Source organism: Melanostigma gelatinosum (genome assembly GCF_949748355.1).
Source record: "Melanostigma gelatinosum genome assembly, chromosome: 9".
NCBI classification, from domain to species: Eukaryota; Metazoa; Chordata; class Actinopteri; order Perciformes; family Zoarcidae; genus Melanostigma; species Melanostigma gelatinosum.
This window is the reverse complement of record NC_136642.1, coordinates 10,517,617-10,544,175: the sequence shown is the minus strand read 5'-3', so window position 1 is coordinate 10,544,175 and position 26,559 is coordinate 10,517,617. Positions and strand designations below refer to the sequence as shown.

At 46.6% G+C, this 26,559-nt stretch overlaps 1 protein-coding gene across 1 annotated transcript; it reads left to right on the top strand.

Annotated features, from left to right (window-relative positions):
• Positions 1 to 245: 245 nt before the first annotated feature.
• Positions 246 to 26,243, top strand: grin2db (glutamate receptor, ionotropic, N-methyl D-aspartate 2D, b; the record flags this gene model as incomplete). The annotated part of the gene is made up of 15 exons (XM_079274742.1): positions 246 to 536; positions 881 to 1,087; positions 1,925 to 2,191; positions 5,195 to 5,523; positions 6,665 to 6,779; positions 11,289 to 11,494; positions 12,056 to 12,224; positions 13,556 to 13,709; positions 14,180 to 14,305; positions 15,146 to 15,375; positions 15,730 to 15,890; positions 17,591 to 17,660; positions 17,769 to 17,886; positions 22,008 to 22,243; positions 23,055 to 26,243. The coding sequence occupies 15 exons, from the start codon at positions 246 to 248 to the stop codon at positions 26,241 to 26,243; spliced, it is 5,868 nt and encodes a 1,955-aa protein (XP_079130868.1).
• Between the last annotated feature and the right edge of the window lie 316 nt (positions 26,244 to 26,559).

Here is a 26,559-nt window from a genome sequence, read left to right as displayed (position 1 = left end):
TCCATCTTGCCTGCACGCAACATCTGATCAGTTTCTTTCTCTCTCTCTTCCTTCACTCCTTCCCTCTCTCTCTGTCCACACCTCCTGCTTTTCCTGCGTTGATTTGATGTTGTCTGTACTGGATGCTAAAAGTCTATCTGTCTCTTCTTCTTCCACTTCTGTTTCTACTCTTTGCTGTCTCTCATTCTTTCAGGCACCCTCTCTTAGTGCGATACATATCTGCCTCCCCCCCTCGGCAGGTTGCCATGGTCGCGATACCTACTCTCTCTCTCCTATTGGTCCTGGCAGAGTGGGCAGGTCTGGTGGACTGCTCCCCCCACCTCCTGCTCCGGCCCAGTCCGCGGGAACGTGATGCAGGGGCCATGATGAACTTCAACATCGCCGTGATCCACGCCGGTGCTACGGTGCAGGCCGAGGCGGCGGCGGCGGCGGGCTCTGGGGGAAGGGTGCTCTACCCCGGCTTCGGCCGGGTATACGGCTCCCTGGGGGAGAGCGTGGTCACCCAGTGGGGCTCTGCTAACGTCATCTGGCTACAGGTTGGATACTGTCTCCTCTACCTACTGCTCATCCAGCCTTACTTGAAGGAAGGGAATAACAATGACCATCCATTATTCATACTCACTCCCATTTTTTGAGCTGAATGAGCAACACACTGCTGCCGTTGTGTTGGCCCTGCTGAATGAGCGGGCGTCTGGCTCTGCTCGTTGACCACAGTTTGTATTGTTAGCCAGACATGTCATGCATGCTACAGACACTTTCCGTATGAATAACACAAAGTGAAGACACACTTCCCCTGGTTAGTCAACTATATTTCTCTCCCTGTCCTTACCCCCCTCTGTCTATGTTCCTCTCTGTCTTCATGGCTTCTATCATCTCCCAGGTGAATGACAGTAGTCCTAAGACGGTGCTGTCCCAGCTGTGTGAGCTGCTGGCGGCGCGGCCCCTGCAGGGTCTGGTTTATGAAGAGGAGAGGCCCCCTCGCACGGCCTGGGGTCCATTGGCCCCAATGCTGGAGTTTGTCTCTGCGCAAACAGGACTGCCCATAGTGGCTGTAGGAGGGGGAGCGGGGCTGGGGAGGATGCCACAGGTAGGAGGAGGGAGGTCGGGATGGGGGTGGGAGAGTAAAGAGCGTAAAGTGTTTGCAGCTTGTGTGTGTGTGTGGGGGGGGGGGGGGGAGAGAGTCTGAAAGAGGAGCGAATCAGAGGAATACAAGGGGACAGATGTCCTACTAGTGTCATTGTGTTGCTCCAAATGCGAGCGCCGGAACAATGTTAATTAGGTGTGTGCTGTATACGGAAGCAGTATGGATTGACAGCTCTATGAATAGAGTATAAAAGGAGAGCTGCTTACATTGCCATAACAACTTACAATGTCATAATGTCGCGCATCTCCTCTGTGAAGAAAAGGTTTGGGCAAGTGCCGGTGGGACGGAGGGGAAGTTGAAGGTCAGGGTCGCTGATCTGCTGAAACTCTGCAGTGTTTGATCTGTAAATGGCACCAACTGGGCCTGTCGCTCTGCCTCTGATGTTCCTGGGTGGGAGGCAATGAGAAGACATGGGTGTGTGTGTGTGTGTGAGGGAATATGTGTGTGTGTGTGTGTGTGTGTGCACCAGAGAAACTAATGTCACATGGATGTCGCCACCAAATGGGGGGAAAAGGGAAACAAAAAGCTTTGCATTTGTGCTTACAAAGAACTGTTTTAACCATTTACTCTTGAGGAATTTAATTGTAGCACTTTGATGAACTTTCTTTGAAGATGTACCCTCGCCTAGTCCTCACCCCCTCCCGTAGGGCCTTGTAGTGAAAATACTGTCTGTTACTTACTCGTTGTAGTGCAGCAGAATTTTAGATACAGTACAACTGCAGAGGATGACTTTTACAGTGAGATTTTAAACCAAATGTGCTGCTCTCTTTCCCAAATCAGGAATCAGGTTCCATCTTTCTCCAGTTCAGCTCCTCTACTGCCCTCCAATTAGAGGTCATCTTTGAGGTGCTGGAGGAGTACGATTGGACATCCTTTTCCGTGGTGTGCACGCGTCACCACGGCTACCAGGACTTCCTGTCTGTGGTGGAGGGCCTGACCGACGGCTCGTTCATCGGCTGGGAGAAGAAGAGTGTGGTGATCCTGAACGTGACCGACGACCCTGGGGGGGCACGCACGCGCAGGCTGCTGAAGGAGAACGAGGCGCAGGTGAGACAGGGGGGAGGGAGGGGGGAAAGGGGGGAGGAAAGGGGAGGAAGCGCTGCAAATCTCATTGGGGGCCCCCTTTCTCACAGGTGGCTTCCGAGCTTTTTCCTTCCTTCTTCGTCTCTCCCTCTGTCCCTCCACATCTCTCTCTCCCCTCTCTCCTCTATCCCTCTGTTCTTCTCTTCCCCTCCCATCTGCCAAGGCATAAAGAGTTCAACGGTACAACACGAACCACGAGTCAGTCTGATTTGCTGGCTGGCATTGTTCAAAGAGTTATGTGCAATGTGCGATAGAAGTGAACCACTTAACCTACAGTGTCCTTCTTGTTTCTACTTAAGTGGCTTTAAAGTTGGAAAAAACCCATCTTGTTCCAGACTGTCTGTCAGTATCACACACATCACACTGTAGTATTGAGCATCAGCTTGTTCCAGCGCTTCATTGAATCTGTAAACGATGTTGACACCGAGTGAAATATTCATGGCTGCACCCTTCCGATAAATGGAAATATTTGAGATGTCTTGTGCGTTATGTTATACACATTTCCCCCCCCAAATTTAACTTGACTTAGTTGGTATCCGTGGCAACTCTGAGGTCTGTCTCTATATACACTGTGTCTACTATTTTTGTCTTTGATATTTCGAATGCAAAAAGAACAAACTCACGCTACATTTCAAGTTCACGTTGATTCATTGATGACCAGAATGACTCGTGGTTTTGGCTTACCTCTAGTGTGTTATAGTCCTTCATGCCTGCTCCCTCTACTACCCCGGTGACTTGCTCCTTCTTCCCTTCCTTTCCTTCCTTCTTTCAGCTTCCAATCTCCCATGCTCCTTGTTTTTTTTAACTCCACTCTTACTTTACCTCCCCCCATCATCCTCACTTAAACCTCCTCTTTGACCCCATGATCCTCCTGTTCAATTTTTCACTCATCCGTGTGTTCTTACCCCCCCCCCCCCCTCGTGCATTTTCTTTGCCTCACTCTCCTTTGCTGCCTTCCTGTTCACCTCCATCTCTGTGTGGCTAGCTTTCATTCCTTCAGTCTGTCCTTCTTGCTGCATGTCTACCCGGCCACAGCCAGTTGGCTTGGTACCGTCTGGGTTTCAATGTCATCGCTAACGTCCCAGCATGGCCACTGCAGCTCTGCGTGTGTGTGCGTGACTGTGTGTGTGTGTGTGTTTGTGTCTGTAAGTGTGTGGGTTTGTATTGGATTCCTTAGACTCCACTCTGCTCGTGTCACTGTTAATATAAGATACTGCCTGCAGCAGGTTGCCTATACGCAGTGCTTGCTTTTTAACCCTCTTACTTTTCACAACAAACTCCCTTCTTTGAGCTTTTTACAACCACGGGGCTAATAAAAGCTTGTAATTGCTTAGTAATGCTGTGTATGTTTGCATTCCTAGCTCTCTCTCTCTCTCTCTCTAACTCTCTGTCTCGCTGCCACATATATAATGTCCTCTACATTGTAGATGGCTTGATGCAGGTCTCCGGGTCAATTTCTACTCAAATCTCTCACTGTCTATCTGTTGTTCCATTCCTCTTCCAGCTTCTGCCTTGTCAGTATTTCTTCTGCTCTCTCTCTCTCTGTATGTTCCTCTCTTTCTCCATTTCCCATCTTTAGATATTGTGTGTGTCTGTTTATAACTCTGATTCTCTCCTTCCCTCCCTAATTCAGTCTGTTGCCTTCTTTCTCCCTCCTTCCCTCCTTCCTCTCCCCCCTCTGTCACTCTCATTCCCTGCCTAATTCACTGGAGGTTTATTGGCATACAGGCAGGATTGTTTTGCCAAGCCATTACAGTTCAAAATCCAATGAAGGTGCAGTTCTCAAAATGTGCTTTCAGTCTGTTTCCCTGAACACACACACACCTTCCATTGATCAGTTTTCTTCTTCTTTTTTGTCCTTTGATTTGCCGTTTTCTCTTTTCTTCACTGTGCGATTTGTTTTAATTTAAATGCTCTTATTCTTTGTTTCTTCTTATGTGTTTGTCCCCCCCCCCCTTTCCATCTTTCTGCTCAGCTCTCACACCTTAAAACCCTCCTTGGTCAATTGCTGCCCCCTCCTCACCCTCCTCACCCCTCCTCACCCTCCTCACCCCTCCTTACCTCAGCACTTTCAGCTGAGAGCTCCTCCACTGTCACTGCTGTCTTTCTCTGTTGTCTTTCACTCTCTTTAATGTTTTCTTCTCTCTTTCTCCCCAGCCACACTCCATCAACCCCCCTTCCACTGTTTTTTGCAAATATCTCTCCAGGCCCGGATTTTACCAAAATATGTCATCCTTTGCTTTCCTTCACCATCCCCCCCCCCCCGCTTTCTCCAAGGAGTTACTTTTCTCTCTTCCCACCTTTGATGACTTCCCTCTATCCGCATCACCCACTATCTCCTGTTGTCTCCAGGTCTTTTCTCCACCTTGCTTTTAATAACATATGTCAGTGTTTAGCCTCTTCCCCCTTAGTTTTCCCTCAGGTGTGTTTGGTCTTTAACTGCCCCCCCCCCCTCCCTGGCTTCCACGCCTGTACCTCTCTATCTCTCTGCTCTACTTACAGTTGTTTCATTTTCCCTTTCTTGTTTTACTGCTATTTTCATTATTCATAACTGTATCTTGTTTCATCAGGCCCAAGCTCATTAAGCATTGACCCCTGTTGCCTCCTGCACCTCCTGGTTAGCATTCATCACATGCGGCCATGCTGTCTCTCCTCTTTCTAGCGTGTCTGCTTCTCTCCCTGAATCATACGTCCAACTCCCATGAACCTCATCACATCAGCTTACCGCTATCTCTCCTCTTACCTCCGCCGGCAGTCTTGTTTTTTCTCGATATGGCCTTTTCTATCCAACCTCCTCCCCTCCCGTTCAGGTGCACCTCTGCTCCAGCTCTATCTTTCTCCCCTTGATTCAACCGTCCTCTGTCTCTCTCCACGTCTCCCCTGTCCCCTCCTTATCTCACTAGCGTGTATGTGTGTGTGTGTCTCCCCTCGTCCCTATTCCCTCCCTGCCTTCCTACTGTCCTCCAGGTACGTTTGCTGTACTGCTCCCAGGAGGAGGCTGAGCTGGTCTTTAAAGCCGCCTGGTCCGCCGGTCAGGCCGGAGCCTCGCACATGTGGTTCGCGGTGGGGCCGGCTCTCTCAGGTTTGAGCATGGAGAGCCTGCCTCGGGCTCTGTTTGCCGTGCGGCCCCAGGGCTGGAGGGACGAACCTCGCAGGAGGATTGCTCGGGGAGTATCTGTGCTGACTCATGGGGCAGTGGCCATGCGCAAGGATTACGGAACCACGGGTGGGCCGAACTTTGTCACCAACTGCATGACGGACGCCAATCAGACCCAGAGACTGCGGGGCAGGATGAGGTGAGAGGGAGCTAAGAGGAAAGAGGGAAGCTCTAAAGGGAAAATGTGAGGAGGGAAGGAAGAGAAATGCATGTTCGGGGGGGGGGGGGGGGGCGTACAAGGCCGTTGGCAGGCTCCGGACAAAATATAGTGAGACAGCATCAGGTGTATTCTGTGAAATGAGTTGGTTCAGCGCCAGAATGAGCTGGAAGGTATACGGGTGGAGTCGGTAGCCTCAGTGTCAGAGAGCAGGCACAGAGGGGATATCTGAAGTTGGAGTTGGCTATCATCCATGCAAAATAGATGTTGTTGGTGCATGTAGTTGTGAGTTGGCAAAATTACCCCAGCGTCTGTAGCAAGTGGACCATGTCTCATGTATATTAATGAGCTGGCTGTAATATATTCCTTGTAGGCTGTGCAAACAGGCAGCAGCACACTCTAACAGGTAGCCTAAGTGGTTCTGGTTTTCATCCGTGTTCATTTTTAACGCCATTCATCCTTGCTCCACATGCACACCACACACATGATGTTGTATCGAGACATTTGGTCAGTGTGATAACCTAAACATGTAATTAATGAGTTTATTTACAGTGATTTTTGTAAATGAAGCACCGCGCAGACCGTGCGGCAATTAAATGGAAATGATTGATGGACGCTTCCTTCTTTGTTTACAAATTATGTCCAACACCAGAGGAGCAAGTTGTTTTTATTTTATTTTATCTTTTGCAGTGCTACCTGCTGTTCACTGTCTGTAACTACAAGCTGCTCTCAATATGAGGCTGTCTGTCATGTAAAAAGAAAAAAAAAAAGCTTTTGTGTTTTGATGGCAGCAAGATGACACGAGGAGACAGTTAGAACGTCTGTCCTGTGTGATTATCAGACAAACTACAGAGCTCACAGGCGATGCAGAGAGCAGCAGTTGTTTGACTTCAAAGATCCTGACAATTCTGTGTGTCTGATCATTTGCCTGTCGATTTGATGAACAGACAAGCCCTTGCTGTCACCATAGAGGTGCTTTGATTCATTTTCAAGTGGGAAGGCTCACTGTTGCATCAAAAACAACCTTATGATATCTATTGCCTCCTCATTTCTCCCGAAACAATTTGTTAATTAATTTACTAATATCACGTGTTTTCTGTCATTTACATCCATTGCCGTACAGGTATTTCGGCAACATCACACTTGGTGGTCGAGACTATTCCTTCAACGGTGACGGTTACCTGTCCAACCCCTTCCTCGATGTCATTTCCTGGACACCTGGACGTGGATGGGAAGATGTAAGGACATGACATGAGTTCTTTAAGTCTAATCATGTGCTCTGAGTGTCATTTGAGAAGAGAAAGGAGCATGCTTTCTGTTGAATCACGCGATACACTCGAGCGATTGCTATTTTGTTGTCTCCACAAGCTGTTTGAATCTTGGGATTCATGAGAAACTGTAATTTTGTCCTCTGTGAACAACCGCAAAGACAACAGGGCCTAGCAATTGAGCCCAGAGCAGGTTTTTTGCTGATTGTTTCGCGAGTCTTAAACTCTCCATGTGAACTGGAGGAGCAGATCTGTGCTGCGTTGGCATCTGAAATAGGGACATAGACCTGACAGTGAGAACAGTCAGGTCACATGGGTTCATGTTCATGTAAAGTTGGCTGCTGACTATTTGACCGTGCTTTGTGTGCTCCTGCTGTGCCTGTTCAGTTTCTGCTGTCTCTCTCTAACTCTGATATTTCCTCTCACACAACACCAAAAATGCACACACACACGTGCACAAAGCGCAGAAACAATTGACAGAAGTCTAATGGTCCCAATTTTGATAACTGATCAATCATTTAAGTCACTTATTCAGCAAAAATGACAAACATTCTGTCTCGCTGATAAAATGTGAGGATTTGCAAATTGAATATCGTGGGACTGTTGGTTTGACAGAACAAGCATCACCAAGGCCTCTGGGAAATTGTAATGGATCAGTTAATCAATAAAACAAATTTTTACGTTAAGGTGAAGCGGAATTTAGTATGAAAAGACAGGAAGATACCCACTTGATTTAACAGAGACTGTTTGAGCTTCACGTAGCTTTAGTCACATTTTGTAATGCATATCTATGTAGAAAGAGGGCTGTGGGTTCCGTCCCTCATCTGTTGTATCGTTGGTGGAGACGCTTCACGACCTCTATGGAGAGTAAGAAGTCTTTCGTCTTTAAATGTGCTGTACATACGGATACGAGATGCTATTTAGACAGACTTAAAAAATGTGAACCTGTAAGTTGCAGCCCTGCGGTTATACACCTCTACTCATAGATTTCATTCTTGGTCATTTTACTGAAAGTAATGCTCTGATGTTGCTCTGATCAATTGTTGCTGTTTTGCTCTTCTTCACTGCCTGCGTTTTCCGTTTCTTTTTACCGTAAAATGAAATGCAGATGTAAATAGTGCTGAAGATGTCTAGCTGTCTGTCGTTACCATCTGGTTGTAGACCCACCATTGTTTTGTGTGTTTGAGTGTCTTGTCAACATAACTGTGTGCGTGTCTAAAGCACCAGTACCCCTGGTGTGTCATGCATATTCTATTACGCTGAGGTTTGTTGAGAAATCCTTCATTCGAAGCCTTGTCACCTGTTGGAGATGTTTTCCCTTTAATACGCCGGGATTTTACCCTTATCAGTGTCAGAAGAGAGAGCGATGCTCATTTTCTCAACCACACACCAGCGCCTCGACACCACACTGCACATGCACATGCATAATCGCACGCAGTACTCTCAGAACATACACTCTGCAACAGCACATGATCACAAACACTGCACTAATACAAATACTGATGCACCCACACACACGCAAGCATAAATACACACATTAGTGGTTCTCAGCCTCCCGCTGGGTTTAACAGCCCACCAGAGTCCAGTCTCAGCGTGTCGTAACATGCTGACTCCTGCCATATATCTCAAATCCCTTTCAATTTGAAGCTCCTGCGCTGGTCCTTGGACTCTGTGCAAACCCAGGGTACGAAACCCGCCCACACACACACACACACGCTTAGAACTCGCATGCAGACGTCCACATGTGTGTGCGTGTACAAATGAGGGCACATACCGTATGCTTACACACATATGCTTACACACATATGCTTACACCCTTCTTGCATAAACCCAATTGCACTATTGCACACACGCACACAATGAGGATAAGACGCCCGTATCTGCCTATTATGCACATCCACGCTGTTGGCTCTCCCTGAATATTTAATGTTCTCTTTACAATGACTGCACCATTACCTAGCCTGGGAGGACCCAGCTTAGCTTACTGAAACACTGCAGACTAGTACTGAAGATTGTCCAGCATTAGCGTGGCTTGTTTCAGCTGCGGATACAGCACACGGAGCTAAATGTTCAAGGATATTACTGTAATTTAATGAACATGCATTAGCGCCACTCATGGCTGCTAAAGGATAGGGTTGTCGTTAAACGTGGTCCCTGGCACCTCAAACATTTGCTCAAAACCAGAATACTTTCTCTGCCTTCAATCCCGTCCATTTGAGAAGTCTGAAGTGGTATTTTTTGGCTGTTCTCCTGACGTTTGCGTGTGCATTTTTCTGGGTATTTGTCTGACAGAGAGCAGTGTGTTCTCCTGTAGGCTCGATCTCTTTTCTGCCTGTGTTCCCTGAGTGTGTTTTGATTGAACGTCTGATGCAGAGCTGCGGCCAAAGTGCAGTCGAAATACTGTCATTGTTGCCACCTCCTCCTCTCCCTGCTATTACACTGGCTTTACACTGAAAGGCAGGCTGATTGGAGCTGCCAAACTTTGCGTTACTTCACTGGCCTGCTAAAGTATTTTACATGTAGATGTATGTTTGTATGTGTGTGTCTGCGCATCCATATGGATTTCTGTATTATGTGCATGAGTGTACAGTGTGTGTGCACACTTTCTTTTGTGTATGTTGCCTCAGTCACAGTTGACGAGACTTTTATCGGGTGATCATGACGTGTGTCAAGTGATGTTACAAGAGGAAGGTTCACAACACAAAAAAACAAAAAAAGGTGTGGTGTGGTTCTGCCTTGCGTTGCGCTAAAAAGTCTGAAAATGCAAAGTTTTAGCATCCAACACTTCCAGAGAGCATATAAACAATGCAAAAAGAAGGGGGAAACAATGATACAGCCAAAGGGATGCTTGACTGACATTTTTGGGTCAACAGTGGACACAGAACGATGTGGTCTCACAACATTATCCCCGGACAGAGTTTAAGAATCATGTTGAAATGGCATCTGTAGACATGAGTCTACTCTCTGCACAAGTGCTATTTCAGTGTGTAAAAATGCTTTTTGACCAGAACGTGTCACATACAAATTTGGCTCCAGCCTATTAAAAAGCCTGCAGGTTAGAAAAGTGTATTTCTGCACAGCTACCTCAGTCAGTCCCATTGTTTGTGCAGGGACGAATCGGAGAGTTACTCGCTTTCATCCTTCCCAAAGCCATTATATGTAATTACATGGCAATGTCTAAATTTGACACTAAAGTAAATGACTAGTATAAATAAATCTTGATAACTACTGTAATCCCATCAATCAGTGTAGCCTTTGCACAAACGTTTCAGGTAATTGCTCCCAACCCACATAACAATGAATATTTAGAGACTGGTGTTCTAAAGAAAGAGCGAGTGGGCACACTACCTTGACCAATACCTGTACAATATAATTCAAACCAGTACCATAGTCCTGCATTAAATGCAACCTTTATGACGTTTATTATATTCAGTGTTTATTGAGACTGTCAGAGAGATGTTCATCCATCTCTATCGTCATTTTGGTGATTCAGTATGCAAGGGAGGACAAAATGAAGTCTAATACACTGTTTATTGGGCATTTGTATGAGACCGTATAATGTTGTAGGTGTTAATGTGGTGTGTGTTACCCTCTCTGTGTCTAACTCAATGTATAAGGTTATGCATTTGAATCAATTTATAATTGAAACATTATATTACTTCATTTACTCAAATGCAAATGTTATGGGTTATATTTTATGGAGTTACTCAGCCAACCGACAGCATGAGGAGGCGTTCACTGACCGTCAACAGCTCGCTGAGCTCTGGTAGCTATACACAGCACTGCATGAGTCCCATCCTCGAGTAAAGCTGCAGGGTTCACACAGCCTCCAACTTTGAACAAAACCCGATGATTTGAGAATTGTGGCTTCGAAGATATCGCAGGTGACACAACTTGGAATTACCAATGTTGGGTAACCATATCACTGTAAACAACTTAGTAAGTGATGTTACTGCCCAAAACAGAATAGAAGGTAACTTCTTAACAGGTTACTTTCAGATTTTAGACACTTTATCCCTTCCCTCTCACACAGAAACAGCTTCATTGGATTATTCGTCAAAGACTGCAGAACAGCAAGTCCACCCTGTTTCCAAATATGTGAAGTGAATTGATTTCTGTCATATATTTGAAAAAGAAAAATGTTGTTTTAATAACTTGAAATGTCAGTCTACATGAGAAGATCTTGGGCATATTCATTTGATTGGATTAGATTTTGTATTTGAGTGTCATAAAAAACATAAAAAACATACACAACAGATCTATCCAACAAACATTAACAACTACAAATAAGAAGTAAATTAGATTAAATTGAAATGTTGAAGAATGACAGGATGAAAACACCAATAGTTAATAAAACGTATTTCCATAGTGGTCCTTACTGTAACACAAAGGTGGACTGTATTCACTGAATGTGATAGAAATGCATGTGTTTGTGCGCTCCACCTCTCTGTAATGTTTTACTTTTCTCCGTTCCCCCAGGTAGGCTGGTGGGAGAACGGCGTGCTGAGGCTTCGATACCCAGCCTGGTCCCGCTATGGGCCATTCCTGAAACCACCTGACGATGCCCAGCACCTGCGCGTTGTCACGCTGGAGGAAAGGCCATTTGTCATTGTGGAGCTTGCAGATGCCGCATCCGGGACCTGCATCCGGGACTCAGTGCCCTGCAGACGACCACTTAATGCCAGGTTTGAATATTTTGGGATTTAAGACAAAGATGTGTTTTATGTAGGATTTGATGATATTGACTTATTCCACGATTTAACTGAAAACTATCATTTTCACAAGCGGTAATGTAATGAAACGAAAGAAAATTCAGAGAAATCAAAGAGAAAAAAGAATAGTAGCCTCTCTACTGTATTTAACAGTGTTGTGAATGTAGTTCCTAAGCTCTCATGATGCCATCCAATTGAGGTGACATCAATCACCTATCAAAACTGTGGTCTCTTCACTCCCTGGCCATAATCAATAACGGACTGCTCTCCAGAGGATCAGGAGTCTGGAAGTCAGGAGTCTGGAATCAGATATAACCGCAGTGGAGCTTTATGTTTCATCAGCTTCTGAGGGGATGACAGCACCGATCCTACACTGGTCGATCAAACCTGTCACCAAATGCCGGGCCACAAAATACCTCCTCTGTCCTTTCACACTATTTCACATCAGCCAGGATGCAGTTTAGTCGGCTTTTTGTTTGACACTTTTACGTAGATGTTCTACTTATTTTTGTTCTCTTTGTGACTCCTTCACAGTGCCATCCATGAAGGTGTGGCTCCCATGAAGCAGTGCTGCAAGGGCTTCTGCATTGACATCCTCAAGAGATTGGCCAAGATTGTCGGCTTCACCTATGACCTTTACTTAGTGACCAATGGGAAACATGGGAAGAAAATTGAAGGGGTTTGGAACGGCATGATTGGAGAGGCAAGTCTTTGCTAGTGTGCGTGTATGTGTACGTGTATGTGTGTGTGTGTGTCTGTGCCGGTGTGTGCCGGTGGTTATGCTTGTCTGCCTTTTTGAGCAATGTGTTCTCAATGTTGATCCCTTGTCACTTGCGTATGTCTGTGCAATTTCTTTGTGTGTGAGTTTATATTTGTGCCTCTGCATATGTTGTGTTGCATTTTTAGTGTTGCAACAAGCCACATAGCATTCCTCTGCCTATTCTCATGTGTCCTGGATGACCAGTCAAACACGATGTCACATCAAGCGCTGCGAGAGTTATGGCCACTTAACCACTGCCAGCAATCAGACAGCTGCCATTTATTACATGCACACACACACAAACACACACACACACACACACAGACAAATGTGTAGACACAAACACTGTAATAGAGGGGGGAACAAATGCACAGCTACACAAATTGGACTGAGAAGCATGGTGGCTAACATATGCCGAACACGCACTCTCCTGCAAACACTTCCCCAGAAGATCTGCAGAGACACATAGAAGCACAAAGACTCACACGTTGTCAGACACCCACTGGCTAGTTGTGATTAGTCCTTGACAGAAAAAAAACAAACAGGCACACACAAACAAACAAGCGCGCACACATGGTCATACACGTACTGAGATCGATACGGGGGGGCTGATGTTTCATTGAAGCGGCCCGCTGTTTCTATCTTTGTCCCAGAGGGAACTTGCCAAACGTCAGTTGTCACGGGCTCCAAAACAGTTCCACTGCGCTCTCCTGCTCGATCATCAATAACGTGAGCCAGAGCTGTCTGTCGAATCTATTTTCACATGCAAAAGGCCACTTGAGTTTTGTTTTCTAAAACTCAGGTCTGTCTTTTGATCACATGTTCCAAAGCCTGCCAGTCTTTGATCAGGTAATCCAGAGACTTGGCAAAGTTGAGACAGGGAGGTGCTTGGCTTTCTGCTTCGCTTCATTTTTCTGCTGATTTGCTCTGAAGAGCGGATGTGCCATGTCTAATGTCGATTAACATTTCACTTGTACAATCAGCAGACACAGCGGTTTTCAGGTTTTTCTAGATGGTGGCAGGGAGGAGAAGGGCCCGAGCTCATTTTCTATGCTAAAGAGATGCACAAGAGACAAGTGTTCAGTATTTGTACCAGATTGAATTCTTGGCCTTTCTCATGCAGACACATTTGAGGATGTACAAAGGGTCAGGGTGCAGAAATGTCACCATCTCACCTGGAAATAAACCTTAGTGGACTGTGAAAGATTGTCTTTGTCTTTCTGTCCCCGCCACAGGAATTACCCATAATTAGATTTCTCTCTGGTCCCGTTTAGGTGGTATACAAGCGGGCCGACATGGCCATTGGCTCGCTGACTATCAATGAGGAGAGGTCAGAGGTCGTGGATTTCTCTGTCCCCTTTGTGGAGACGGGGATAAGTGTCATGGTCTCCCGAAGCAACGGAACTGTATCACCCTCCGCTTTCTTAGGTAAGAGGCTGTGTTGTATGTGTGGCGCCTATAGCTGATGTACAGAATCAAATCGAATCGTAAAGTGTTGAGTTTGCACAAAGAGCCTCGGCCTTTGGCTGCTGGGCCTTACATCTAGATTAGCCGTTACTTTTTCTTAGCTGCTTGTGTCTTCCCAACTTGTAGTTTCACTCCGTCAGCAGACTCAAGGCTCCAGTGGGAGAGCAGTTATTGGCATATAGACTGCATTGAGGTGATTGTTAAAAGAAAAACAGTGTTTATGGACTTCTGGAGAATTTGTTTTCTCCAATGGTTTCTATTTTCTCTACATACAACAAGGCTCATCTCTGTGTCTATAGCACACAATGTGCCAGGTTTATGGAACTTTATTGTCCCTTCTATTGATAGTAATCATGATAATTTAATAATGCAGCTCAAAACCGCCCTTATGTTATGTGTTGATTTGAATCTTCTCTTGTTTCCGTACAAAGAGCCCTACAGTCCAGCGGTGTGGGTGATGATGTTCGTCATGTGCCTGACCGTAGTGGCTGTGACCGTCTTCATCTTTGAGTTCTTCAGCCCTGTGGGCTACAACCGCAGTCTCCAGAATGGCAAGAGTGAGTGATGGATCTCACCCAGTCTGATGGATGGGTCTTCATTGCTTTTGCCGCATGGATCAAATGGACAAACATTGAGCACATTCCTGGAATGTGGTTAAAAGAGATCAAAGTCAAAATTATAATTATAGCGTGATAATTAACTTTTTTTTTGGTCAGTTGTCACATTCAGAATGAACCGAGTGACATTTTGACTCTGCTGCCCTGAATCCTTAACTGCGAGTGTGGGGAAGAGGAAATTATACCTACAGTATGTTGAACTGCATCCAAGTATTCTCGATATTGAAACAGCCATTTATTATTCAAGAGCATAGTTTGTACCCCTGTGATATTCAGTATGCCTGATGCCTCGGTCCAAGACCCAACCCGACTTGTCTATTTTACTGCATCATTGCTGTGCTCTCCATAATTTTACCTCTCTGTCATCCTCCCATATATCCCTCTCTTTCACCCTCCTCTCTCTCCTTCCTTCCTCCTTTACTCCTGTCGTATAAAGGAAGTGTTTGAGCCCTTTGAATGGGGATTTGCACCGTGTGGTTTAATCATTTGTAAGATCACGTAGCAGCTGAATTGAAAGCTGCCATCCTCGAAGCATATAGTCACCGCCTTTGAGCTTCGCTGTCAAAAAGCCCGCTCGGTATTTTAATACACAGTAAACCTATTTTACAGATCATTAGGGGAAGTTTAATTCAAATCAGCTGCTTCATCTGCAGTCTGATGCTACTGAATACTCTATTGTGCGGCTGGATTGCTGTTGTAGAAAAAAGTTATTGTATCAACCACTCATTACACTCTCTTTCTTCTCCCTCTCTCTTTTTAACTCGTCATCATTTTGGACAGAGGCTGGAGGGTCTACTTTCACCATAGGAAAGTCTGTATGGCTTTTGTGGGCTATTGTCTTCAACAACTCCGTGCCAGTGGAGAACCCCAGAGGAACCACCAGCAAAATCATGGTGCTGATCTGGGCTTTCTTTGCTGTCATCTTTCTGGCCTCCTACACTGCTAACCTGGCTGCCTTCATGATCCAGGAGGAGTACATTGACACAGTGTCTGGCCTCTCGGACAAGAAGGTACCTCATTGCTTGAATACTGATTAAGTAGGGAGAGCAGAAGGAGTATTAAAGTCTTAGATTGAGCCAAATCCTGTGCATTTGAATGTTAAATTGATTAAAGCACAGGAATTTAGAAATGAATAAAATCTCATTTTCTGTAACTCAATTACCGCAGTTCTCGAATACTTTAAAGACAGTTGTAAATGCTACTTTAAGTCCAAACACTGCTCTCTTTTCAAAGATATGACTGTGCACAGAGTGTTGTAAGTTAGTCTGGAAAGTGGACAGAAATAGGTCAGACAGATTGGTGCACAGCCTGGTGTGTCTCATGCCCCTTCCGTCTCCCTCCCTTGCCTCCCTTTGCTCCGCTAGTTTCAGCATCCCGAGGAGCAGTACCCACCTCTGAAGTTTGGCACGGTGCCCAATGGGAGCACAGAAAAAAACATCCGCTCCAACTACCCAGACATGCACCAGTACATGGGCAAATACAACCAGAGAGGGGTGGAGGACGCCATACTGAACCTCAAGACCGGGTCTGTCTGCTACCACTTAAGCATTTTCATTCCCTCACATTTACATGTATCCTGCCAGATCTTTGTCTTTCTCCACATGCTTTGACAAATTATAGTTTATTAAGGAAGTTGTTAAAATTGTTCACGCTTTCCTCAGGCAACATTAACTTATATTGTTGTTTGATTGAGACATAAAATGTACAGTGTATGCCATTACTGATCCATTTCAAAATACCTAATTTACATAACAGATTTACCTTACTATAAAGGTTACAAGATACTCTTTAAATAATTGTTTCCAAAACAAAAATCTTCTCCTCATCTCAACAAACTCAACAAATTTTTTAAATAATTTTTCCGCTGTACAAGGTGATGAAAGGTGGTAATGCATATACGTAGATGAAATTTGTTTAATACGTTCTCATAAGGTTTGACATGATTAGTTTAATAACAATTATTTAAAAATGGCATTGGCTGCTGAAATGGGATGAATCCCTGCTGCTATTCAGATGCAGGTGCGTGCAAATGCAGCGCTACTAAATGGTCCAAAGAAGATGGTTTGCTGTTGTCTTAAACCCATACTGACTACTCACCATCAACATAGGATTTCTTGACTACTGTATGTTTGCTGAAACAGCAGCTGACCATACAATCCCACCACAAGGTCCATTCTACAAACCCGACAGTATTTGCTGTATTTCCATCAACCCATGAGAAATCACCCAACATGGTTATTACATGACTTTGTTTCTGGCGGAGTCATACCTGCTGCCATTCTTTTCCATGATTTCTTTGTTCTCACTCTCTCACTAGCAGGCCATAACACACAGTGACATTTTTTTCAACTCTGACGAACATTTCACATCTTTTGTCACACTCCCTGCTTTCCCCGCACAGATTCTCTCACCTTTACTTTCTCTCCACCTTTACCCACACACGCACACAAAACACATACAGTGCAAGCAGCATTTCCCTCTTCAGTTCCTAGGAGAATCTCTATCACCCGTCATGTGTTGAATAATCCCAGTTTACTTTACCCTAAGCCTCTGTCATCATTTCTCCCTCTCCGTTGCCTTGACACCGCAATTATAACTCTGTGTTAACATGCACAGAAATGAGAAACTCTCTTCCTTCGTGCTTATCTTTCCCTTCCTCTCACGCCTCATCTGCCCTCTTATCTTACCATTGCTCTCTTTTCTCTTACTCTTTTTCGGTCCATTCTTTCCCCTCCCAGTGTGCTTTCTCCGTGTGTCTGTATTTAAACTTTATAAGACTCATCACTCACTGGCTCTTTCCCATGTCTTTTCCCCCAGAAGTGTGTAAATCTTTCCCCCCTCTCTGTCTCCCTGTCACTGCGATCTTCGCACCGTATAAATCCCCATCTTCCTCCCCTCCGCCTCCCCAGCCACCACCTTCCCGCTCCCTCTTACTCACACATCTTTCCCTGATCTCTGTCTTATTTTATTCTCCTTGTGTTTTCACTCTGTTCACCAAGCCTGCTTTACTATTCCACCCATCTTCCCTTTTTCTTGTTATGATTTAACTTTTCATGGCCTCTCTATCATTCTGTGTGCCTGTCTGCAGTATATTTTTGCACCCTAACTCTCTTCCCAGGTACATCGCAGAGATCCACCTTTATACCTCCTCCCCTGCCTGTCTCGTCATCTCGCTCCCTCTCTCCCATTAAATGATGAATGAATTCTCCCTTGGTCCCTTTACAGGAAACTGGATGCTTTTATTTATGATGCTGCAGTATTGAACTATATGGCCAGGAAGGACGAAGGTTGTAAGGTGAGTACTAACCCATTGCAGACACTTTTACTAGAGTCATGTATATTTGTTTATTGGTCAGTTTTTTTTATTTCTTTTTTAATATCTCCACATTGTCCTTTTTCTAAGGTGATGACCATAGGCTCGGGGAAGGTTTTTGCCACCACAGGCTACGGTATCGCCCTGCACAAAAACTCACGCTGGAAACGTCCTCTTGACCTGGCCCTTCTGCAGCTGGTGGGAGATGGTGAGAACTATGGGGAGGGGAGGGAAGAGAGGAAAATAATTAGAACAATGGAGGGGCAAAGGGAAGGTTACGGGTAAAATGAGAAACGAGCGACAGAGTAGCACAAGGGTGGGGGGTGGATGGAGGACACAGGGGGTAGATGAATGAGAGGATGTTGTGAAGTGGATGGGGGGGAGTACAAGGTGTAGAGAGAGCGATGGCTGTAAGGTGCTTCAGTTGTGAGGGAATAATGGAGTGTATGAGGGCGCTGATGGTGGTTGTTAAGAGGTTTGTAGGTATCTTTATTGGCGACTAGAAAGGAGAGGAAATAAAAGTGGAGGTGGGAGCAAGAGGAATATTATTTGTTGGTTGCAGACATTGCAGACATCACTTGATTCCCCCGTTTTCCCTCCTCTCAATCTATCAGACTTTCACTCTCTTTCCCTTCTTCCTGCCTGGGCTTATAAATGGAAAAAAAACAACTGGGATTTACATGTGTGAGTCAATGTTGCAAAAAGAGATGATCACAACGTGTGTGGTGACAGATTCACACTCATTACAGATTAGCTGACTCAGGACGTGAAAAAAAAACATAACCCAAGAGAAACACCTGAAAATACCCTGAACATGAAACGAGTGCACTGAAGCAAAAATATATATATAAAAGAGATCAGATAATTGATTATTAAAAAATATGGGAGCATGATTAATATGCTGTTTGTCTGCTGTATACACTTGTGTCTAGGATAAAACTAATGCGAGGACGGTTGCTTGTTTTTGACAGACAGAATCTGTTTTTAGCAATAGTTGTCAGTACACTAATTCTTGATTGTCATTTTACACAGTCCGCCACACGCATTTAGTGTCTCAATCGGCTGCTGCTTGTTTGGCTTTTCCTTGTGTTTTAAATCAGCTTTGCTTATGGCGTGGCGGACAAAGCCCTTTAGCTGTTTCTGGCACACGGACACTTCAGTATGCTTACACACTGACAATGCCAATTTGGTGCCAAGATCTATTAAATAAGAACGGCGTCTGGAGCTGAATAGTTGGACCTGGACAAGGGTGTGTGTGTGTGTGTGTGTGTGTGTGTGTGTGTGTGTGCAAGAAAACAGAGAGCCCAGACAGCCTTGACATGCTATGTCTGTTGTTTCTTTTAATTCGTGGCACATTCCCTTGTCCTTGCTTCTGTTCTGTGTAGCAAAAGCCCTTAACATCAGCTGTGTGTGCTGGATGGATAGCTACAGGCTGGCGTTGGATGCCGAGGGTTCAAGTTGTAGGCAGGCATTATTGCCGTGGATTACTAAGGAAGAGGATTCGTTTGCTTTGATGTAGAGGGAGGGGGGCTCACATTCAGCGTGCCCTCAAAGGCTGCATCTCAACAATCGCCCTGCGGCTCAAGGACTCGGCATCACACCTTCAGCCGAGCTAAATCATGTCACAGTGTTGCATCATTATGTACCATGCCATGTTGAATCATATCATTTTACAACAGCATTAGAGGGGCACGAGAGAAGAGTCCGCCACTGCTTTGTCAACGCTGTGAGTGTATTGTGTGAGTGTAGTGCCTCTGGTGATTCATACCACGGCTTTAGAGAAGGACCATTGATCGCACTACAGCTTGTATCGTGATAAAGGCAAAACTGCTGAGTGGCAAGGTTTGCCTTTTCCTTCTTATCAGATCCACTTCTATTTTTTTGCATGGTATCAGGATTTTGAGTCCTAGAATATATTATTCAGTGAGTAGATATTTCGAAATATTGAGAATATGGGTTTGCAGTTCTTGGCTGGAAGGGTGTTGTTGCTTTTCAGAAATCTTGCAATGAATGGCGAGAGGTTTGTCATGTTATGATAAAAGCACGGGATTATACGGGTCATGGTTTACTGCTCAACAACTGTTGAGCTCAGCATCTCTGGACATGTCTGGCATCATGCCATATCTGGCAAAATGCAAGCATGCATGCAGGCACTTTCACATCAGCATACACACACAGACACACACATACAGTTTCCTTTGTTAAATAATGTATTTGTGGTAGATGCCAGCTCTGTGCTTGCAGTGAGCCAGCTCTACCTGACCTGACCTGCCAGAAACAACAGAGGTGGAGTGTGGATTTGACACACCTGTCAGATTTGGCAGGACTGAGCTGGCTGCGACTGAGAGGTAGAGACAACTGCCATCACAAAGGCCTAAGGGAGGGAAGAAACCGGCAGGGTGAGAAAGAGTCAGATTGTGAAAGAGGGAGACGAAGAAGCACAAGATGAATCACTGGAAGTCAAATGGCAGGAAAGCCAGGAGATGAGACTTAGAGCTTAGAGAAAGGATTCGACTGGGTCTTGTGGAGTGGAGGACAGACATGAGAGTACCTGTTTGTCTGTTCCCTTCACTAAGACACTTGCTGTTTTCACATCAGACTCCTGTTTGGACACACAGCTGCTACTGAAGGTCAATGACACCGCTAAATCCTCTTCAATGGGGCTATGCTCCGGACTTAAAAACAGACCTTTGTGTCTTGGAGTGTGTGTTTGTGTGAATGAATGTGAGACAGGGAGTTGTTACCTGAGTCTGCCAGTGGGCTGCAGTAGCACTGTGTCCATCTGTTGCTGTAGCTGGAGGCCACGGCTGATTGGCTAATGATGTTCTACAGGAGACACATTAGCCAGATCATACAGATGACTAGGTCGGCTTCATCTACGCTACGCAAGCACGGCTAATGATGGCACAAATGAAAAGTTAAAGCTTGAGTTTTCGCAGAGCAGTGTAGTGTTGCGAGTGGACGCTTGACTTGTCAGCTTTTTAACCCTGCTTTAGCAGTTTTATTTAAAAATAGCTCAGACACTTTAATATGCAATCAAATGCAACCTGCAGACCTGGTAATTGCAGTGCTGCTCATCTTCTATTGGTGTTCGTGAAACATTCTGTCATTATGAGTTATTTTGGAGAATACGGCTCTTTAATTCCATCATGAATCATACCCTGCATCTTCTGGCATTACTATGGTTACACCAGCAGCCCGCGCAGCCAATCACAGGTTTAACAGGGCAGCTCGGATTCGGTAGGCCAGTGAGATCATACAAGAAAAGGCAGAGTGGTGGGTAAAGTGGTCTTGGCTGGTTCCTGGTAGTTTAACAGAGTGGAATCTTGAATACCCCAGAGCTTAGCACCTTGATGGAGATTCTGACCATCCCTCCAGCACAATTAAATGATTATGATCTTCTCCCTCTGCCTCTGTCTCTGTCCCTTCTCATCGTCTCTCTCTCTCTCTCTCTCGTCAAATTTTTGCCACTTTCTCTCCACTCATCCTCTCCAAACTGAGGAGTGTTCCCGCTGTTTGTCATAATGACACAATCTCAGCCTCTCGTCCTCCATCTCTGCTTCCCTTGTTCCAGCTCCCTCTAACTCTCTCTGTGTCTCTGTCTGTCTCATTTCCCCTGATGCGTTCGTGGACAGAGAGAGAATGCTGCGCCCTCTCTCTTTTTGTGAGACATTCTTCCCAACTCTCTCATTACCTCTCTCCCTCTCTTCCATGCTTGGTCAACCTATCCAACCATCTCACTGTGGCTCCTGGTCTCCCTTTCTCCTCTCCTCATTTACTCTGGGATACAACGTTGAGATTAGGTTGTCTGTGCCATTTTACTTCTCAGTGCTACTTTATTGTTTTGGACTCTCTCTCTCTGTCTCAGGCTCCTTCCTCTTTGTTACTTTGGACACAGTGCTGCTTTTTGTGGACTGACCTCTGACATTGAGAAGTCACATTGGATAATGGGAAAGCAGCAAGCAATACCGTACACCTGTACTTTAGTGCTTATTATTAGCCTTTCTGTCTCCCTGTGTGGCTCCTGTCACTATCTATTGCCCCTGTCCCTATCCGTCTTTCTGTCTGTCTCTACCTTGAAATAGCCCCTAGACCCCCCCAGCCATAATTATTCTTGTATCTAACATGATCCCCTCTCTCTTCTCTTATCCCCTACGTGTCTTGTCTTGTACTGTCTTACTTTACTTTATATTTTGATTGTGCATTTCGATCCTCTGCTACTCTCTCCACATTGTCTCTCTTCTTTTACCCTCTACTTTTAAACTCATCCATTTCCCTTTTCCTGCTTCTCTTCCTTATACCCCGCCCCCCCCCCCCCCCCCTTTCCAGATGAGATTGAGATGCTGGAGCGCCTCTGGCTATCGGGTATCTGCCATAATGACAAAATTGAGGTGATGAGCAGTAAACTGGATATAGACAACATGGCTGGGGTCTTCTACATGCTGCTGGTGGCTATGGGCCTCAGCTTGCTGGTGTTTGCCTGGGAACATTTGGTCTATTGGAAGCTTCGCCACTGCATGGCCACCAGTTCTGGCAAATTGGACTTTCTCTTGGCAATCAGCAGGGTAAGTGTTTTTGTCTTTGTCTTTGTCTTTGTGTGTGTGTGTGTGTGTGTTTTTACTTTTTTTTTGTTGAGATTTGCAGACATTCTGTTCAGTGTTTTAGTAAAGTTGTATATCCAAATATCCGCTGCTAATGTTTAACTTTTAACCGATCCAATCCCTTTTTTTTGCGTTGACAACCGGGTGTTTCTACAATATAGTGCTCTAAAACTATCCTACTCTGTACCAGGACAACATGGTTGGACTGGAAATGTGCAAACACTGTGTGAGAACATGTGTGTTCATGCCTGTGTGTGCCCTTATCTGTTACTGAGTGTGAGTGTTAGAAAGTGTGAGGTCCAGGATCAATTCAATTCCACTCAGTCAATTCGGGAGATTAATTGAAATTCAATTCCGCTCACACCCTGGATATCCTCTTCCTTTGACAGTGACCTTGACAGAAGCAGCCCACACCATGTGCATGTGATTATTGTGGCTTCACTGATAATAATTTGTCGTTTTTCACCACTATGGTTGTAATTTCTGCATTTATGTATGCAATTCCATTAACCAAACAATGCACAACTGTACTATGAATAGGATTGGATGTTTATCTGAAAAATAGCAATCTTTTCTTTCTTTTGAAAACTGAATCTACTTAGGTTTCTGTTTTAATATTTTCATCTCTCTCCTCTTTCTCTGTTGCTCTCTCTCATGTACATACAGTAATACAATGACATTTAATTAATTACATTTCTTATTTCAGGAAATACAGTTTATTTTATTTAACTTCGTTAATAAACTCGGACTCTCTCTTGTGCTCTCTTTTTCTCAGGGCATGTATAGCTGCTGTAGCTTTGAGGATGAAACAGCACCAGGTGGAACTAAATCTTTGCCCACTCATCATCACACGATGGTCACAGTTCCGTCCCAGCCACATGCTGTCTCAACATCTATGACCAATCCAGTCATTGCCATGGCGCAACAGCAGCAACCACCGCAACAGCAGCAACCGCAGCCCGTCTACAAAACACCTCTACCGGGCTCACCTCCCACCGTGGTGCATTCTGGGACAGCACTGGGTCCCTCCAACACCCCCATTGCTGGTGCACCCCTCCCTTGCTCCAGCTTCCTGCCCCGGCCAGACCGCAGACTGGCTGTGGTGGATCGCTGGAGGCTGCCCAAATCTGCTACAGCCACCAACCCAATGGCTGTAAGGGGGGCCATCACTGACATGGGACCCTTTGCTCAGAAAGTCCCACCAAACTGGGCTCCAACTGCTGGAGGGGGTGGGGGACTTGACAGCTATAAGAGATACTATGGTCCCATTGACCCTGAGGGACTGGGGCCCTGCATTGAGCAGCAGGCAGGGTCCCAGACCCCCAAGACTATGCCCAGGGGCCACCCCCAACCCCCTCCAGCCAGTGTGGCCTTCTATTCAGAGAAGGGCATGGACCACGGGGTGGGGAAGAGGGTGGTGGGAGGTGGCAGCGGAGGTCAGGGGAAAGGGGCCATTAAACCTCTGGGCACTCCGAGATTGACGCCTAAGAGTCAGGCCCCTCTGCCCCCTACACCCCCGCTGCCACACCCCTCTCCCCCTCTCCCATCATCCTTCTGGAGGAAGCGTAGGCCCAAGAAGCCCAAAGAGCCTGGAGGGCCACTGTATGAGAACATTCTGCCACTGGGGCAGAGGGGAGGAGCACGAGATGGAGTGAGAGAGGGAGGAGGGAGGAGGGCACGCCCCCTCTCTCCCCCGCTCTCACTTCCTGTGCCAGTACCCCTCAGCCCCTCTTACACCCCTCCTTCGCCCTCTGCATCTTTGCACTATACATCCTCCTCCTCTTCGTCGACCACCTCATCCACATCTTCGTCCTCATCTGCCTCATCTTCGCGCTCCACCTCTCCCACCTACTCTTACAGCTCCTCTAGGAGCACACGGGACAGAACTGGAGGAATAGATGGAGAGGATGATGATGACGATGAGGAGCTGACAGAAGAGTCAAGCCTCCTTCTTGGCAGAGGGAGGGAGAGGGAACGCTCAATCATTCGGCCTCGTTCCTTCAGCCATGGACGCCTGCCGCCACCCATACCCCCCAGGAAACCACGCACATCCTGGGGTGACAGAGAAAGGGAACGAGAGAGGGAGAGAGGGGGAAGCCAACTCTCTCAGCTCCAAGAGTGGTGGGCAAGCTGGAGTGAGAGAGAGAGGAGTGGAGAGGGTGGAGATGCTGAGAGGCAAAAAAGGGAAAAGAAGAGGAGAAAAGAGAAGGAGAAAGAGAAGAAGAAGAAGAAAAAGAACAAAAAGAGGAAAAAGAGGGAAGAAAGGGAAAGAGAGCGAGAGAGAGAAAGGAAGCGGCGAAAGGTAAAAAAGAAGAAGAAAAAGGAGCTTAAGACAAAGAAAAGGAAGAAATCAATTGGGGGAAGACGCTCTGAGCCAGAAGAGGGAGATGTAGAGCCAGAGAGGGAAGGGGAGGTAGAAGGAGAGAGGGAAGGAGGAATACAAGACTACTCCTTTTCTGCGCAGTATCGGAGCACATTTGGGGAGAAGGGACGGGATTCATGGGAAGGAGAGAGGGAGAGAGTAAGGAGAGAAGGAGATGAAGGCAATGATAGGGAACAGGAGGACAGCAGCAGAAGCAGGGAGCGGCGTCCCAAATCCTCACGCCCTCATTCGAGACATCGTATCCACAATAAGCGTTACCCTAACCTCAACAAACTTCCTGCATCTGTGAAATTTTGGGTGAATGGAAGAGGTGATGATTCTAATATTCCTCCAACCTCCCTTCACCCACTCCTTCCATCCTCCAAGCGGAGAAGAAGTGGTGGGATAGATGACAGTGGGAGAGTCGGAGAGCGGCGTCCTTTGTTAATGCATTATGAAAAAGAGAAAGCACCGACAAGAGAAGGGCTTTCCTTCCCAGAGTGGGACTCTGAGGATGACAATGATAATGATGATGAGGAAGAGGAAGAAAGGGAGAGAGGGCGGGAGCGGGTGGGGGATAGGGGAAGGAGAGCAGGTAGGCGGGCAGTGTCTGAGTCAGAGAGGGACAGGGCCAGGGCAGAGGACAGTTATTCAGATGAGGGCTCGTCAGGGGAGTTTGGTCGTTTTGAAAGATACTGGGAAGGAGGTCCAGGGGGAAGCAGCACGGGGATAGGGGGCATAGGGGGAGGAGGCTGGTTCTTTGGCACCTACCCATCGAGAGAGAAAGGGGGCAGTATCAACAGTCGGGATGATTCCTTAGTAGGAACTCGGGCTGAGGGATGGATTGGTGCTGATTTCTGGGGTTCAGGACCAGGAGTAGGTTGGGGCTCAGGGGGAGGGAGTGGAGGGCTCGGCTCACAGTGGCCGCCACCCCCCGCAGCCTTCCCCCCACCTCGGAGGTACTGGTCTATGGACAAGATCCCTGTGAAGGGAGAGAAAAAGTGGAAGAGTGGAGGAGGAAAGCGCAAGGGACGAGCTAGAAACAGAGGGGAAGAAGCAGGACGGGCTACCATATGTTCCTGCAGCCTTTACCCCCAACCCCATCCTTACCCACATCCCCACAGCCGCTCGCACACCTCCCACTCCAAGAGAGGAGCCACGGCACTTTCCCATAGCCAGGAAGAGCTGATCCCCCACTGCCACAGCTTCAGCGGTGGCTCTCGTCCCAAGCCTCTGCCCCCGAAACCAGATCCCAGTCAGGCCAAATCAGGCAGCCAATCTAACCTCAGCCTCAGCACACAGCCCACAGAGCATCCACCTCAGCCCTCACCGTCGCCACCCCAGCCGTCCATGTCTCCCACCTCCCTACCGATGCCCATCCCGCCTCCGCCCTCCTCATCCTCTGTCTCACCACAAGCAGGGGTAGGAATGGTAGGCCAGGGCCAGGCACAGGCTTCGGCCAGTGCCAAACTCCAGTATCAGAGACTGTGCTCGGTGCCACAGCCACGGAGGTTCTACTCCCCACACCTGCCACTCAAAGCCAAGAGCCTGTGCTCTCGTCGAGGGTCGGCCCACTTCTCCAGCCTGGAGAGCGAGGTATGACAGGGGGAGAGGAGAGAGGGAGACGTGGGAGCAAGCGCCACTGCTATTGAGAACCGTGGTGCCATGGCAGCTGGAGCCAGGAATGACACCAGAGATATTGCTGCCTTGGTGAACATAGGTAATCAATTAGCGACCATCACTGCGGGAACTAGTATGGACATTAGTTCTACTGCTAGCAGTACTCTGTGTGAGAGCAACTCCACCGCCACCCGCTCCATTGTAAGCGTTCTCGTGAGGGCGACAGTGAGACGCCACACCAGGGTGAGCTACATCCGTTTGGATGGTTCCCATGACGACGAGAGTCAAGGCGATACTG